This window comes from Mya arenaria, chromosome 6, assembly GCF_026914265.1.
Source record: "Mya arenaria isolate MELC-2E11 chromosome 6, ASM2691426v1".
In the NCBI taxonomy this organism is placed as follows: Eukaryota; Metazoa; Mollusca; class Bivalvia; order Myida; family Myidae; genus Mya; species Mya arenaria.
This window is the reverse complement of record NC_069127.1, coordinates 9,450,893-9,469,213: the sequence shown is the minus strand read 5'-3', so window position 1 is coordinate 9,469,213 and position 18,321 is coordinate 9,450,893. Positions and strand designations below refer to the sequence as shown.

At 37.2% G+C, this 18,321-nt stretch overlaps 2 protein-coding genes across 2 annotated transcripts; both read right to left on the bottom strand.

Annotated features, from left to right (window-relative positions):
* Positions 1 to 646: 646 nt before the first annotated feature.
* On the bottom strand, positions 647 to 4,771 carry LOC128238557 (sulfotransferase 4A1-like). The gene is made up of 6 exons (XM_052954601.1): positions 4,075 to 4,771; positions 3,678 to 3,889; positions 3,193 to 3,322; positions 2,895 to 2,989; positions 2,280 to 2,463; positions 647 to 1,978 (listed from the first exon to the last, which is right to left on the bottom strand). Exons 1-6 carry the CDS (start codon positions 4,487 to 4,489, stop codon positions 1,842 to 1,844), a joined length of 1,173 nt encoding a protein of 390 aa, XP_052810561.1. The 5' UTR covers positions 4,490 to 4,771; the 3' UTR covers positions 647 to 1,841.
* A 1,563-nt stretch (positions 4,772 to 6,334) lies between these two features.
* On the bottom strand, positions 6,335 to 12,507 carry LOC128238588 (5-methylcytosine rRNA methyltransferase NSUN4-like). The gene is made up of 6 exons (XM_052954659.1): positions 12,390 to 12,507; positions 9,248 to 9,869; positions 8,644 to 8,775; positions 8,227 to 8,372; positions 7,113 to 7,237; positions 6,335 to 6,669 (listed from the first exon to the last, which is right to left on the bottom strand). Exons 1-6 carry the CDS (start codon positions 12,489 to 12,491, stop codon positions 6,393 to 6,395), a joined length of 1,404 nt encoding a protein of 467 aa, XP_052810619.1. The 5' UTR covers positions 12,492 to 12,507; the 3' UTR covers positions 6,335 to 6,392.
* Positions 12,508 to 18,321: the final 5,814 nt, after the last annotated feature.

The window sequence follows — 18,321 nt, the reverse complement described above, 5'->3', positions numbered from 1 at the left end:
ATGTCCAACTCTCACCCAAGAGGTTGTGGGTTTAATCTCTACCAGGGTCAAAGTGGTCTAGTTGAATCGGTGTCCGCCTCTAATGGCATAGGTGTCCGTTACTCAGCCGAGATGTTATCCCAAATTCTACATGGCCTTTCACAAGAGACACTAGTACTAGTTTAAACCCAGGAACATACTGGAGCATGGTTCCTGTAAGCTGTCAGCTATCTCCACAATCAAGCTAAAAGTTGTAACAACCGCTACTTCCTTGAAGCGTGGTTTCATCTTATTATTTATTTTTCAATTGTTCATTATCAATATCTTGAGTCGATAGCACATTAAAATGCAGATGGCAGAGATGCTTTTAGGTGGCCAAAGCAATATGCCAATGTCGCCTGTTTATTTGGCTTTTATATATCATTTCACAGACTCTCACATACCATATCCCCAAATTATCAAACTGGAAAATCTTGTCATAATTGATGTTGCAATGGCTCTTTATTGAATATCAACAAAACATCAAAGTTATTTGAGCAACAAATCAATAGTTTTTCTAGCAATACATTTGTCCCCTACCTGGTTTAACCTCTTCTATACACCATCCATATATTAAGTCGAAATTATCAAAGATTCATATTCAATGACAGAATAAAACTATAAAATCTAATACCGGTACATTTTATTCATAATGCATAGATGTATAAAATAGCACTCAAAGATGACATTACCCACTATTATTTTCAGAATGGAGTCGATATAAATTGTACATGTAGATGACACGACAGACAGTATATATGTAAATAGTAGGGATGGCAACGAGTAGTAAAATTAATACTCGAGTACTCGGACGATCGTTCGATCGAGTACTCGGGTACTCGATTACTCGGAAAAATTGAATATGTGTTCGCAAAGACAAGATTGTGTATACATGTATCGTTAATGACGTATATTGTGCGTTGGTCGTATTATTGGTCATTTTCACCTTTAAAGTAAACTTTCATTACGTATTTTAACAAAAAATGATATAAAAAGATAACGAATGTTGTTTTAGGCTTTTAATTTGTCTTATTCGTTTCATTTTATACAAGTATGCACTGCAGAAATGAACAACAACCAGAATTACAATGAACGAAAATTAATAGCATACATAAAACTAGTGAACGAAATTCAATATGACGTTCAGTTGTTCACTCTAGAATTATTATTTTTCTAAAATGATAGTTTTTCGTACAGTGTAATTGTTGTTTACCTCATAAATATTCATAATTCTTGATTTAAAATATCAACCAATCAATTGTGATAATCATTGCAAAAATAAGTAATATACGCCCATTAAGAAATCAACGGTCGATACTCTCGCTCGTTAGCGTTCATTGTTTGGTGAAAGGTCTCTAATTGGTAAACAATAGAATTGCGTAGGTGAAAAAACTATCAAAACTTCACTTATTGACATCAGAGCTATTTTGAAATAGGGGTCCTTTGTTGACAGTTTGCAACTATCACAACAACTTTCAAATAATTGATTGAGGTCAATTGTGTACACAGCGGGGATTAGAGGGACCGTAAATTGTCCTCTTGGCAACTAACCAGATCTGATATTTTGTCTGTAAATCGTGTATTTGGTGATTTTTATAGATTTTTTTAATTTTTCCGAGTACTCGAGTAGTGATTTGGTACTCGAGTACTCGGACGTTCGATCGAGTACTCGAGTACTCGGGTACTCGTTGCCATCCCTAGTAAATAGTCATCCTCTGGCAATGTCAGGGGGCCAAAGTTTAACTAAACAGGTGTCTCTGACTCCCACCTCCGTTCTTGTAAGTTATGGCAGTGTCCAAATTTAGGGAATCACTTGGCATAGGTTAGACATCCTCACTCTGGGTGTGAGTTCCGCTGAAGGTGAAAGTCAAGCCGGAGTCACCGAACTTGGTATCAACCATATCCTGCACGTCTCCGTCCATCTCCGGTGTGAGGTAGTTTGCCCAGTCTCCTATACAGCCTGCAGAAAAAAACAATATATGTCAGTTTGGATGAAAACTGCAGGTTTATTTCCTCATAAAACAGGTTTGATATTGAAAGAATGCTTACTACTGTGTTGTAGAAACTGGTGCTTACAATGTAACCCAAAAACCTTTTTTGAGTGCCACTGAAAAGAATGACTACAAAGTGAGATTTTTTTTTGAAGATCACTTAACAACTTTACTTTATCACCACTACATCATCTTTACATACATGTAAGAACAATTATAAAATGTGGTCACAGCAGATTCATTTCAGTGATACCGAAATATTCCGCCTACCTTTCCTCATAAACGTGCCCTGGTCCCTGTCTGCAACTCCAAGAGTCTCAAACCATTTGTGGTTTGTCATTTGGTTCTTGCGCATGCTCTCAAAACTGCAGTGGGAAATTATTGTGCGTTTGTCCTCTGCTGAGACAGGCTTCCCCAGAAATGATGCTATCTTCTCTATAGTGCCATCTGTATCCTAGACGTCAAATATTTCAAACTTCATGTATCTTTTTTAAATATCAGTATACAAGAATTAGTGTCCGCTACTGATATAAACACAAAATTAATATACTTGTACACTGCATGTATTTGATGTTCAAAACATCTAATCTATAGGCAGCATCAGGACAACAACAACACTTATACATAAAACTTAATAGATCTGACAGTTGAAATCTAAAAATACTAAATTAAATGCATTTCTTACACATTTTGTCAAATTTATAATATTTAAGTTTAATACAGCCTGATACAATGTGCCCTTTAGCACCTCGTCCTTTTTTCTGCAGCACCATTGCCTTTTCTGCAGCACCCTGTTGCCTTTTCTGCAGCACCTTGCCCTTTTAAACCAAGGCTAAAAACCCATATAACAGTATGTATATACAAGTGTTCCTAACTCAGGCTTACATTCTTAAGCTCCTCGTATGTGATAAAGAGTATGTTGTCCTCATTCCGTCTCTCCCAGAACTCAAGAACATGGCTGCTCCAAGGCGAGTACATCACTGAAACGATGTTAAAGACAATCAAGAACTCGAGGTCATCGGGATAGCACACATACAAATAAACCAAGGAATATGATTAATTGGAACTAGGAACATAAGATTTTGGTCAATCATGGTAAACAAAATAGACATGCGGTCTTTGCAAACATTATGAAATGCATCTAGTCTTATTCATTCAAACTTAAAACACTACAATGTCAAACCTTTATCCTGGAGAAACAGTTTGAAGAACTCTGGAAATTCGCCCTTGTATCGCGTGACCGGAAAAAGGTAGCGCACATAGTGGAAAAAGGATACTGATACATCTTTGGGGTTTCTAGCTATGTAAATTATCTGTAAGAAAATCAATAAAATATTTTAAAAAAGTGAATACAATTTCAACAATGAAACAACATGCACTATGGGCCAACTTTTTATGACTGCAATGTACCGGTTATACAGTCATAATCTGCAATAAAACAAAGTATTCTCTTCATACTTTTTTAATATTTAATACAATTTCCAGGAGAGAAAAAAAAAAAACTTTAACACTAATTTAAAACTTTAACTTGATTTAATTTTCAGAATTTAAAGTTAGCTGTTCAAATAAAAAACAAACAAACATATTTGTATAAACTAAATGTATAAATGTCCTTAAATCAGACTTCAACATACTGGTATTTTTTGTTATTGACTAATGACTAAGCACCTTTGGTTTGTTATCATGCACACTTCGTGGCAGGAGAGTGTAAGGCAGGTGGGACTTGATGAGACGTGGGGAGCGAGCATCCACAATCTCCTTCAGTCCGGGATATGAGAACTCAAAATATGGGAACCGGTCGTCCAGAAGTGCCCTTGTGGCATGACTCAAGTCCATGTTTTTGTGGATCAAGTACACAATTTCCTGTAGCCAAGTTGTACCTTAAAATATGATTTCACACTATTTTGCTAAGGCTACAAAATAAAGAGGTGCAGAAAATATTGACAGAAACTACCATTTCCCTTAAAACATAAGTTATCAATCGATAAGTTCTACAAATATGAAATGTAATTCAAATTTTAATATTTCAATCAAAGTTCAACAGACAGACTTAATGAACACATACCTGACCTCGGGTAAGAGATGACCCAGACATCATTGGATCTTGTTTCAAACTTTTCAAGATCATCTATCTGATTGATGACAAAATCTGGTAACACATAACCCTTGTACTCATACAGCTTTGTTCTGCCCCATTCTCGAATATTTAGGAACTTTATTCCTTTCTTGCGCAATTTGTAACGGTTAAACTCCCGAATCCCTATGGCTGTAAGCAAACCTGCTCCAACTAGGAAAGATCCATAAATTGCTCCTCGAAGAACATAGTCTTTAAGTCCTTGGCTTTCTTGCCCTGTATGTGCATTATTCTTGTTCCTACTAGAGGTTTGAAAAGCTCTCAAATGCGAAGGTCTTTGAAATTTCACACTATGCTTGAGCGGCAAATAACCCAATAATCTGCAGTATACTTTGGCAGAACCCATTGATATCAATACTCTAGCCGATTAGTAGAAAAGTTCGAGATTTGAGACAAAAACTAGTCTCCAGATTTCTTGAACAAACTCAAAAAATCAAAAAGGCTGTAATCTGCATACACTAGATGTTAAATTTCGTGGATCTGATTTTATTCATCTCTCATGTATTCTGTTCCAACAAGTGAGTACAAGCTTTAAATTGCTTTACCTTTTGCAAGCATTTTATTAAAGTATAAAGGCTTTATTTGTGTGAAGGTCATGCTTGACAGTTGAAATAAACCCACGTTGTTTGTAAACACTAATGATAACTTTACAAACAAGGGAGGCAATCGTGCAATAATCAGTTAAGTAACAGGTTACATTCAACTTTTTTCTTCATACAAAATTCATGTTTTGTCTAACCTAAATCAAGATTTCTCAACTCCTGTTTAGTGCATTATTCTGATTAGGAATTTGTTTTAATGCTTGCTTAATAGTACAGCGAATTAAATTCTGCTATAAAAAAGTACAAGCAAGGTTAAATGCCCCAATTAAACCCACAAAATGTTCCACATAAGCCCTAAAGCTTGACACACATGAAAATAAGGTTTAATGTACATCTGCATTCACAAACATTCAACCCTTCCAGGACAATAACCAGTACAGTTAACATTAAACTATTACATTAAAAAGGTTCTGAACAAGGATCAATTCTGACACTTTCATTAAAAAAGTTCTGAGCACTAGAATCAATTCTGACACTTTCATTAAAAAAGTTCTGAGCAAGGACCATTTCTGACACTTTCATTAAAAAAGTTCTGAGCATTAGGATCAATTCTAGCACTTTCATTAACAAAGTTCTGAGCACTAGGATCAATTCTGACACTTTCATTAAAAAAGTTCTGAGCATTAGGATCAATTCTAGCACTTTCATTAAAAAAGTTCTGAGCACTAGGATCATTTCTGACACTTTCATTAAAAAAGTTCTGAGCAAGGATCATTTCTGACACTTTCATTAAAAATGTTCTGAGCAAGGGGCAATAACTCTGTAATAAGCTAGATGAGTTATGGTTCTTGGACACTGCACTTCCTCTTATTGTGCTTTACCACTGTATGAAGTTTCTATAAATTCTATTTAATAACTTTCAAGAGAAAAAAGTAACAATGGGTAATAATGCTGTGAAAATCTGAAACAGATGGCATTACAACTCTTTTATAGGCTAAAATTGAGTTACAGTTCTTATACACTGCACCTCTTGTATGGAGTTTTAATAATTTCCATCCAGTAGTATTCTAATTCTTGTCCGGAAAAAAGTTTGAAAACAATATAGAGTAATGGTTCTTGTACACCACATTATCCAATCATTGTCCGTCTATTTTTGACCATTGTATGAAGATATATTAGATTCTGGCAGTTTTCGCGCTAGACAAGAAAAAGAAATAAAGGGCAATTAATCTGTAACTTCCTAAAATAGAGTTATGGTTCCTGTAAATTGCACTTCCTCTAACTAACAAACTATATATATATACATTCATAATCATATTCATTGTATGAAGTTAAATAAAGTTCAATTCTATAGTTTTCAAGTTATGCCCTGGGCAAGGAAAATTGCAATGGACCAACCAACAGCTCACCAGGTGACTCCAACATACCGCCTTCTGTCTTTGTTTGGTATATAACAAGTAAGGTAAATAGCATTGGCCACCATTTGTAAGAACAAACTTGCAGTGTGCATACAGAGGGGGACCAATCCCGCAACCCACATGCTAGAAAGATCAGCTTTTGTTTTGCATATTTAGCAGACATGATTTGGGAGGAAATTCTTGTTATAAAGGTTGATTCCTCGTACTATCAAACACTGAATACTCTTCTATTTTCTTAATTTTATTTCTGCAAGCATAATATGAACCAACAAAAAACACATAACTATCACTACGATATTCGTCGAATTCTGCAAAAATACATGGGTCCAAAGTTTTTAGAAAGTGATGGTATCACAAGTTGTCCAAATCTACAAGAGTCATAGAAGGAAAGGGTGTCTGAGAAGATATGTCTAAATTCTGCAAGGTCTTCTATCTCCACTGAGATGTTGGTTTCGCGCCACAGTCTGTCAAGAGCTGACTGCACAATGCCGTCATTTTGTGCGGGGGAAAGTGTGCAGGTAGAGTACACCACACATCCCCCAACTTTCACACACTGTAACCCTGATCTGGAAATGAAATATGGATGTTAATACAACTACACAATGACATAGACACAAAACATTACGAAAATAACTGGGTACTTGCTGCTTTAAGCGATCAAAATAGTTTCTCTTTAGACAGTTTGTAACCTTATTTAGGAGAAATGGAAAAGTCCAATCTGAGATCTAATCTTTTTCAATGAAATATAATGGCATGTATGTTGATTGTTTATTAAATTATACACCCTTATAACTGGGTTCTATTACTAAAGTTGAATATTGATCAACAAACATATGTTATAATAAATACATGCACATCATACTTTACATTAAACTTAAAATTCAATCTGTACACATTCATAATTAGGAGACAAAAGATCAAATTCAAAATGAACATGAATGGACACAACATAGGTCAATACTGAATGCTAGAAGTCAAAAGCCAAAAGAAGACGGTGCATATTACATACAGAAGTAGTTCTGTCTGCAGCTTTGGCAGACCAATGCGCTCCTGGATGCGTGCAGGACTGAACAGGTTCCTTCCTCCGTCCAGCACCGAGTGTCGGTCAGTGTTACATGGCACATCCACCAACACCTAACACACAAAATCACACAGTGGCTCATTGTAAAAAGTAAATTTGATACAATTATCACTAGTACTTTTAAGTGTCAAGACTCCCAAGAATCATAAAAAAATATTATGCAACCTGTAATACCAGAGGTCAAACATACTAGATTTGGGGAATAATGAACAGTATAAAAAAACAAAAACAAAAATTTCAGTAAAATAAACACTGCTGTTCACCTGTTGTTGTTTCTTTAGTTGAGCAACATTCATTACTCGGCAAATATGAAACCAGAGTTATGGGCATTAGTACAGATGTGTGTATTAAATTTTTTATTGTCTTTTATAGTCTTGCATCATGTGAATCAACAGTTTTCCAAAAGTAATCAAGGTATGTGACAATTTAAATACTTGAAATAAAGAATTACCAGTATGTCCAAAAATTCACAAAATATCTTCACTTATCATGGTATTTTTGAATGTCCACAGAACTGAATCAACATGAAATAGTAAACAACAATAAAATCAAACAACTCTTTCAGAGTTATGTCCACAAAAGGTTAAAATGTATTCTTCACAAAATAATTTCATTAAATCAAAAAATTTACAAAACAATACCACTGGTAAAACTTTTATAAAGACTTGTTTACTTTTTAAAGAACTTTACCCTTAGACCCCAGATCCTTGAAAATTGCTCTTACATTTAAAATGAAAATGTTCCATAACATTCTTAAAAAAAACTCACAGACTTTTTCGCAAATAATATATTTATATTCTAAAAAAATAATAGAACCTTCGAAACAAATATTGATAAATACATGCCAAGAAAAAATATTGATTATTTTTTATTAATCTATTATCTATTAAAGTAAATACCGGTAGATAAAACCAGGTTATTGAACTATGAAGTATTAAACTTAAAATTCATATGCAAATAATAATGTACATTTAAGTAAAACAAATTCAAAAACATTTTTTTATATAAAAATATGTTGATGTAAAATAGAACCAAAATTCACCTTGTCAAACTCTTGTTGTGTAAATTTCTGGCCATCTCTGAGGGTAGTCTTGATCCGGACACGGTGTTCATCCGGCACGTACAGACGCATGATGCTCTTGAGACGATTCAGGCGTGACTTGGATATATCATTGCACAGCACCTGATCTGTAACATAGTATTCAACTTATGTTGGGCAATATATATAGTTTTGCTGACCTCTGATATTGGCAGAGAACCCAAACTGTGATTATCCTTAACTGAAATAACTTTAGTGGGCTTCAAGCTTTCATCACCTGCAATTCTTCAAAATCTTAGGAGTCTTGTCATGATAGTGTATGTCTCCAATAAATTTTCAAAAGATAATTTATCAAGTTATCAATTTTTAACTTTTAAGTATATGGATATCAAATAGACAAATGTCTAGTTTTTTGCCCACCTGGTTTAAGGGTCTGTAAAGCGGCAAGGCCCTTGCCTCCCGGGGCAGCACACAGGTCAAGGAGTCGGTTCCCAGCGTGGAGGTCCAGGGCCAACACAGGCAATATGGAACTGGCATCCAGCATGAAGTGACCTAGATAATAAAAATTATCAAATTGCCAAATAATTATACTTTTCTGCATAATAATCCAGAAGATAGCGCACTTTGCCATGTGCCAAATATCTATATTTGTTTAAACATTTCTTCTTCTTTTTTATCATGCTCTTAATGTATTAAAATGATATTTATTTTTGGAAAATCTCGCAATATTTTAGGTAAATGAAAATCAATGTTTCAATCAGTGGGTTTATCATGTTATAATCTTGGAAGGTCTAAGGCAGCACTCTTGTGGGGACACAGTGAGCAAAACCTTTAGGCTACTAGGTTTCTTAGAGCCTAAGATTGCATTATATCTAATCTGTTCCGGTAAGAGTTACAAAAATGTAGGCCAAATTTATCATCTTTAAGCTTCATTGACTCAAGTTGTATTAAGTTGAAATGAAAAGGTGGGGCGTGATAATATCACAAAAAAAAATCCTGCACATAAAGGAAAGTAAAAACAAACAGAGAAGGCCTCCACGGTTTTGTGTTTTTGGCTCTGGGAACATGTTGACATCACCGGGTGGGAAGGCAAGGGCAGTAAGGTCCACTGAGAGACTGACCGGGGCTGGTTGAACAATGTCAACCTTTACATCCTGCGGGGTGTAAATGCTCTGTCGTACTTCCTCAATGCGTTGCTCCATATGGTCAGAGTAGACCACCTGAGCAGGCATAAAGAGATCCAGGTTCTTCCTGTCGGTTTCGCTGATGATGCTGTCATAAACTGGATTTTGTTCTTCACTAACATTGCTATAATTGTCCTCTTGAGAAGCATACTGATCACTCGATACATTTCTCAACACATCTGCTTGGTCTAATGAACTTTGTTTAATATTTGTTTTATTCATTTTATTAGCATAAGCCGTTTGCCTTTTTCTTGCAAGCTCTAAAATATCCACTGCGCCCAGATCACTGAATGTGTCGCCATATTCATTTTCTGTTACAAAATTATTTATAATAACACATGACTTTTTGGCAGTAAGCAAGGATATCCTTATTGATGGCCACCTTTCTCCATAAACAGGTTTGTAGTAAAGATCAAAGTTCTCCAGGGCTCGGTCACAGTTGTTAAACTTTGAAATGGTCTCCTGAAATAGAAATAGACATCTTCTCTGATATATCAATTTAAGAAGCCATAAATAGACATATTGTATTGATCAGGTAAATAGCAAGTTCTATCAACAATGCTATATATATATATATTTGTGTACCTTCTCTGTGTTTAAAAATCTATGTCACTTTGGCTCTACTCTAACGATTCTTCCTTAACTAGCACAGCCACGCTACCTCAAATTAAATTATAAACCTATTCTCAGACTGCATTGTCCCAAAAATTAAAGAAGAAATCAGTATATACACACGATTAACAATGATTGCTTAAAAAACCAAATGATTAGAAATTATTAATATGGTTCAAAAATCAATGTTTAATTATCCCAAAACCAAGACGCACAAAAAGAAACTCTATAACACCTATGCTTTACCTTACAGAACCAGCATACAAAACATTCATAAACCAATCTCACAATATATCAGTGAAACCAGCAGTCCTAAATGTACAGCTTGTACGGGGAATCAAACCATTGACCCTGTTCCGTCTGTATCGCAATGATCCAGGCTTTCTAAGAGGCCAAAAATGAAACCTCACGGATGTCCAAGCTGGAAACTAGAAGCTGTAGTACAATGCTTCAATTTAATTCTCCTAGTCTCCAATAGTTCAGAACCCGCCCTAAACAGTACAAAAAAATATCCCATCGGCGTCCAGACACAAATTACCATTTCTCTGCCTTTCCCTGCTTATATGCCCTAACATCACATGACCAAAACGGAATGAACCATTTTAACAAACCCTATGGGTGAAACCATTATATTTAACTTACATTACAGGCTAGGGGTGTCAAGTTCATTAATCTTTAGAAAAAGTAGAAAACAATTAAGAATATACTTCTTTAGTATCAATCTTATACTAAAACCATGACTTTAATATTAAATACACAAATCATCTTAAAAAGGTAATAAGAACACAGCAGAACTCATAAAAATCAAATACTTTATAAATATCACTAAAAAAGAAATGTTTATTTTCCGGGCTCCGGACTACATGATTCCAGGAACATTACACTACCATCATGATCAATAACCCATTTTGCATTATAAAAGCCACAATGTCATTGCAAATTGCCCGTAAGTCTCGAAATTCACTAACAAATTCACAATGAAAAGGTGCTAGTGAAACAATTTTTTATATGTATTTTATGCTGTATATTTCTGCACTTGTCTTGGTGTGATTGCTTTTGAACTAAGATCTTTTATATCAGCTCAGCACACTAAAGTGTCTGCCTGCAGAGCAAGAGTTCTTAGATTTGATCACCTTCACCGTCGGGAAAGATGAGTCAGCACTATGAGCATCCAAAACATACATGCCATATTTTCTGGAGACCATTCAGGGGGATTTGTTCAGAAAGGCTGAAAATTCAGGGGGATTTTTGTAGTATTCAGGGGGATTTTTTAGCAGGTTTAAGTCAGCGATTTTAAAGTATTTTTCAAGTACGAAAAAATGTATTCACATATATTTTGCTATGAAAACCTCTAACTTTTTCATTATACAGGATTATTTTATGTCATGATTGATCATATTCTTATGATACACTGTCTTGTCATACTGTAATACTGTAAATTAAATTTACCTTCCTCCAAAGTCTTTTAAAAAATTCTGCTTAAAACAATCAGCTATGATGACGTTCAGACACTAAAAAAATGGAATGAAAATTATTAATTTCTTCCTTTTCCATAATAGTAATATTTCTTTGCCTTTGATCATTACTTCAAATTAATTGATCATTGTTATTAAGGTTTCCTTTTGGCATTTATCAAATCATCTTTTCACCCTTGCAGAGTTGTTTATTTACATTCATTTTTACTCACATACTGTGGTTTCATTATTGCCTGATGTAAAATATCTAAAAAAAATAAATATATATATAATATTATAATTTTTTTTAGTTCCGTGGGAGATTTATCTCACGCCGGGAGACCGGGAGATGTATTGAAATTCCGGTGGATTTTTCCCCCCACCGAGGGATATGGCAAGTATGATAAAACATGGATCCAAACATGACTGCCTACTCAAAATCCTACACATTAGTGGCAAAGACCTTCACTCGGACAATTTATTCAACATCCAGAATAGCCACCTACATTTGATCATAGAACAGTTGAAATGTGAACTAATTTACACCATACTATGGATTTATAATTGATGACAGCACTGACTTGACTATCCTTAAGAATCTAGTGATTTACATCTGTTATGTAAGCCCATCTGACATGACTTAAAAAAGTTCCCGATATGCGCATTATTGTGGTTACTCTTCAACTGCAGACTGATGACATGAACTTAAATCAGCTTGTCACCAAACTAGAAATACATTTATAATTGTTAGATAATATTATTCTCTTTTGTTTGTCAACACGTATAAAACTGGTTCAGGAAGCTCAAATCAATGTTGATTTTGACATATATCAAAACAGGGTACGAAACAAAAGAGTACGAAATATCGTATTTAACTTCAAACGAATAATTGACAATTGAGTATGCAAAATCTTACTTGCTTGTTTTTCATCTTGAACTTTCCTCTTTTCAAAGTAAATGTCAAACAGGAATTGCTACTTTTAAGCATTAACTTTCTACAACCGATAAATGTATTCATTTTTGAGTATGTACAATTTCGATTGTAAGCAAAAGAATAATCCCTCAACGGAACATTCCGCAAGCAGTGGCCTCCCCTCACATTAAGTTTTATCGACTGCCCTTCGCATACATTGACATTTTAGATCGGTCATTAGATTGAAAATGTGAACTCTTAAGTTTGCTCCTTCTCGTTCACCAGATGTTTGATAATGATAAAATCATCTCTCTGGTGTACGAGAATGAGTTGGCTCAGAGATCAACGTTACATTTCAGACCGCTTCCTACACAAGAGCACAGTCCTAGATGGCTAGAAGAAGGCTCTTGGAACGTCAACCTTTAAAAATGTGTTCTATCGAACTATCGGCCCATCATCCTCTCAATCTGCTTCAAAATATTGGAAAGTATTATGTATTATCCACAGCCATGTAGCGTCGGGATGCCTATAGTATACCGGCCATCGGAGGCACAGAACCTATTTCGAAAAATGGATTTGTGATGGCTAGCACGATATATTAGTAACACTCGAAAACTTGGACCTTGAATCAATGAAACGCCATCCTACCTGGTTTCATCGAAGCATTCCACAGGGTATCCCACCAACGCCTGTCCTTTAAACTACGCTTAAGTCGTTCATTGCGACACCATAACATGGATTGAGTGTTTTCTCTCTAAAAGAAATCAGAAAACGTTCGTTGAAGGGCAGTAATCCAGTGCACTTGGTGTAACCCAGAATACAGTACTGGCTGCCATGTCCTTTTTGGCTTACTGTACATGATAACCTACAGCAGAGGTATCGTCCACGCAACGCCTGTTTGCAGACAACAGGCTACCGTATCATACGATCTTTACAATGCAGGACACGCTTATGATACAGAAATAATTTAATCCTCTGCAACAGTGAGAATGCGACTAGCAAATGTCTTTCAACACCGCAGATGCGAGGTAATCCTCATCCCTGAAAGAGAAAATCAAATCAAAGCGTCCTATTCCATCATTGTTTAAATTCTTATTTATACCAAAACGAAATTGTTGGAGGTATCCTAATAAGACAATTTACCTTACTAGAATAGCTAACAAACACACCCAGAATTCTCTGTAGAAACCTGGCCAGGTTCCCTTGTAAAATCAAGGGCGGTGTTATACCAACCCAGTTGAACTATTTGGGACCCTCACGCCTGTAAGAACAGTAACCAACAGAAAGGGGTAAAGCGTAGAGCAGCTCGGTTCGTCATTGAGGCGTGATTACAGAACCTGGTACGCCTTAATTTGGGCCTCTAAACAGTCTTGTGTACTGGACTTGTCACTATCATTTATATAGTTTCGATAGTAGTATTAACAATTTCATTCAGTTTTAGGACACAAAAAACATAATTCTTAAAACAATCCTGGTTTTAAAGCTGAAAAAAGCGGCATTTGGCTAGAGTCAAACGACAAACTTTCCTATGACATGATGAAAATACAAGTGAAGTTATACGAGTAGAACAATACTTAGTAGCAATTGCGGCAACAACCCTAGCCTCCATAAGACTAGGGAAACATTGTAGCATTTAAATCATCATATTACCGAAGTAAGTCCCAATTAAATTGTATATCAAAAGAATTTAGCCACATGTGTAGACAATCTCTCTTTGTCATTTGAATTGGCTTAACCTTCACTTGTGCAACCAAGCACAGGTTTAATATATCTCCCATTGTTAGACGCACATAAAATCGACCTTTCATACTCTGGTACTCAATTGATGCCCTTTTGAATTTCAATAACAAGGCTTTTAGTTAACATCATAATTCTTTGGATTTATTTTTACAACTGTGTCATGAAAACCGTCTGCACGTATACTAGTTATAGTGTAATTTGAACAATTTAAGTTAGGGCCATTGGTGTCAAGGAACTTGACATAATGAGGACTGGAAACGGACTCACCAATATGAATATGTTTTTGCAATACTTAGGAGTTGATATACAAATGTTTATTTCAACTTCAACGGTCAGTATGCATGCGATCCTGTTTGTTTCCTCTGAGAAGTGCATAGTCAGAAAATGTACCACTCGGCAATGATAATCAGTATATACTAGTATTGCTTTGTGGTTACCAACCCGGACAAGTGGGTTTTCACTGGGTTCTCCGGTTTCCCACACAACACAAGACCACACTCTCACGGAAAAGCGTGCCAACGAGAATTGTAAATATAATGTTGTAATAACTTGTTTTACAATCGTTGTAAAATAAATATGCCGGTTTAAACTAAACCAAATAATACCAGTATTATTCGTTTTAGGGCAACCGTCGTATAAGGTGGTGAGTTAACTTTGTATGTTCTATTTATTTTATTTGTACCTGGTATAAATTGATTGACTGACACTTTAAACACATATTATTATAAAGCATGCAGAATATGCACATACGGAACTGAAGCGACTTTCCTTATTTCCGACGATAGAGATCAAGTTTAGTGTCGTATTTGATGGGTTTTACAGTGGTAATAAAATATACACAAATCTTCACGAATACCAAGGCTTGCAATATGGCGTAACTCCGAGTATTTGCATTTTGTCTGAGAAAATATTTGTCTAGGAACAGCATTTTAATGTAGACATTCCAAATTAAATGTGATTCGTCTAAACAAATTGAATACCTGGAAAGAAGATCAATAAATAGTTCATGTCTGTCCGACCAAAACAATGGAACATTTATTCAACGATCTGCAAGTTTTTCAATATAATATATAACCATATGAAATCATGCACATTATACATCCGGCAATATATATTTTAAGTATTAAACACTCTTAATTCTTGATTATCTCACACTTACAATATTCCAACGAGTCGAGAATGCTATTGACGCTAAATATCTTATAAGTTGCGTTTATGTCAAGAAACGGAAAAACCGAACAAGAGTACACTCAAACATGGTCACACCGAACAGAATAAGACTTAAACCGCATGGACACGCCGAACAAGACAAGACTCAAACATGGACACGCCGAACAAGACAAAACTCAAACATGGACACGCCGAACAAGGCAAGACTCAAACATGGACACGCCGAACAAGGCAAGACTCAAACATGGACACGCCGAACAAGGCAATACTCAAACATGGACACGCCGAACAAGGCAAGACTCAAACATGGACACGCCGAACAAGGCAAGACTCAAACATGAACACGCCGAACAAGGCAAGACTCAAACATGGACACGCCGAACAAGGCAATACTCAAACATGGACACGCCGAACAAGGCAAGACTCAAACATGGACACGCCGAACAAGGCAATACTCAAACATGGACACGCCGAACAAGGCAAGACTCAAACATGGACACGCCGAACAAGGCAAGACTCAAACATGGACACGCCGAACAAGACAACACTCAAACATGGACACGCCGAACAAGGCAAGACTCAAACATGGACACGCCGAACAAGGCAAGACTCAAACATGGACAAGCCGAACAAGACAACACTCAAACATGGACACGCCGAACAAGACAACACTCAAACATGGACACGCCGAACAAGACAAAACTCAAACATGGACACGCCGAACAAGGCAAGACTCAAACATGGACACGCCGAACAAGACAACACTCAAACATGGACACGCCGAACAAGACAACACTCAAACATGGACACGCCGAACAAGGCAAGACTCAAACATGAACGCGCCGAACAAGGCAAGACTCAAACATGGACACGCCGAACAAGGCAAGACTCAAACATGGACACGCCGAACAAGACAACACTCAAACATGGACACGCCGAACAAGGCAAGACTCAAACATGGACACGCCGAACAAGACAACATTGTAACATGGACACGCCGAACAAACAACACGCAAACATTGACAAACCGAACCAGAAAACAGACAAACATGTGCACGCCGCACAAGACAACACTCAAACATGTGCACGCTGAACAAGACAGCACTCAAACAAGGACACGCCGAACCAGACAAAACTCAAACATAGACACGCCTAACAAGACAACACTCAAACATGGACACGCCGAACAAGACAACACTCAAACATGAACATGCCGAACAAACAACACGCAAACATGGACACGCCGAACAAGACAACACTCAAACATGGACAAGCCGAACAAGACAACACTCACACATGAACACGCCGAACAAGACAACACTCAAACATGGACACGCCGAACAAGACAACACTCAAACATGGACACGCCGAACAAGACAACACTCAAACATGGACACGCCGAACAAGACAACACTCAAACATGAACAAGCCGAACAAGACAACACTCACACATAGACACGCCGAACAAGACAAGACGCAAACCGCATGGACAAGCCGAACAAGACAACACTCAAAGATGGACACGCCGAACAAGACAACACTCAAACCGCATGGACAAGCCGAACAAGACAACACTTAAAGATGGACACGCCGAACAAGACAACACTCAAACATGGACACGCCGAACAAGACAACACTCAAACATGAACATGCCGAACAAGACAACACTCAAACATGGACAAGCCGAACAAGACAACACTCAAACATGGACACGCCGAACAAGACAACACTCAAACATGGACACGCCGAACATGACAACACTCAAACATGGACACGCTTAACAAGACAACACTCAAAGATGGACACGTCGAACAAGACAACACTGAAACCGCATGGACAAGCCGAACAAGACAACACTCAAAGATGGACACGCCGAACAAGATAACACTCAAACATAGACACACCGAACAAAGAAAACTCAAATATGGACACATCGAATATGACAACACTCAAACATGGACACGCCGAACAAAAAACGCTCAAACATTGACACGCCGAACCAGACAACACTCAAACATGGACACGCCGAACAAGACAACACTCAAACATGGACAAGCTGTACAAGACAACACTCAAACATGGACACGCCGAACAAGACAACACTCAAACATGGACAAGCCGAACAAGACAACACTCAAACATGGACACGCCGAACAAGACAACACTCAAACCGCATGGACACGCCGAACAAGACAACACTCAAACCGCATGGACACGCCGAACAAGACAACACTCAAACATGAACACGCCGAACAAGACAACACTCAAACATGGACAAGCCGAACAAGACAACACTCAAACATGGACACGCCGAACAAGACAACACTCAGATCACATGGACAAGCCGAACAAGACAACACTCAAAGATGGACACGCCGAACAAGACAACACTCAAACCGCATGGACACACCGAACAAAGAAAACTCAAATATGGACACATCGAATATGACAACACTCAAACATGGACACGCCGAACAAAAAACGCTCAAACATTGACACGCCGAACAAGACAACACTCAAACATGTGCACGCCGAACAAGACAACACTCAAACATGGACACGCCGAACTAAACAACACTCAAACATAAACATGCTGAACAAACAACACTCAAACATGGACACGCCTAACAAGACAACACTCAAACATGGACACGCCTAACAAGACAACACTCAAACATGGACACGCCGAACAAGACAACACTCAAACATGAACATGCCGAACAAGACAACACTCAAACATGGACAAGCCGAACAAGACAACACTCAAACATGGACACGCCGAACAAGACAACACTCAAACTGCATGGACACGCCGAACAAGGCAAGACTCAAACATGGACACGCCGAACAAGACAACACTCAAACATGGACACGCCGAACAAGCCAAGACTCAAACATGGACACGCCGAACAAAGAAAACTCAAATATGGACACATCGAACAAGACAACACTCAAACATGGACACGCCGAACAAGACAACACTCAAACATGGACACGCCGAACAAGACAACACTCAAACATGGAC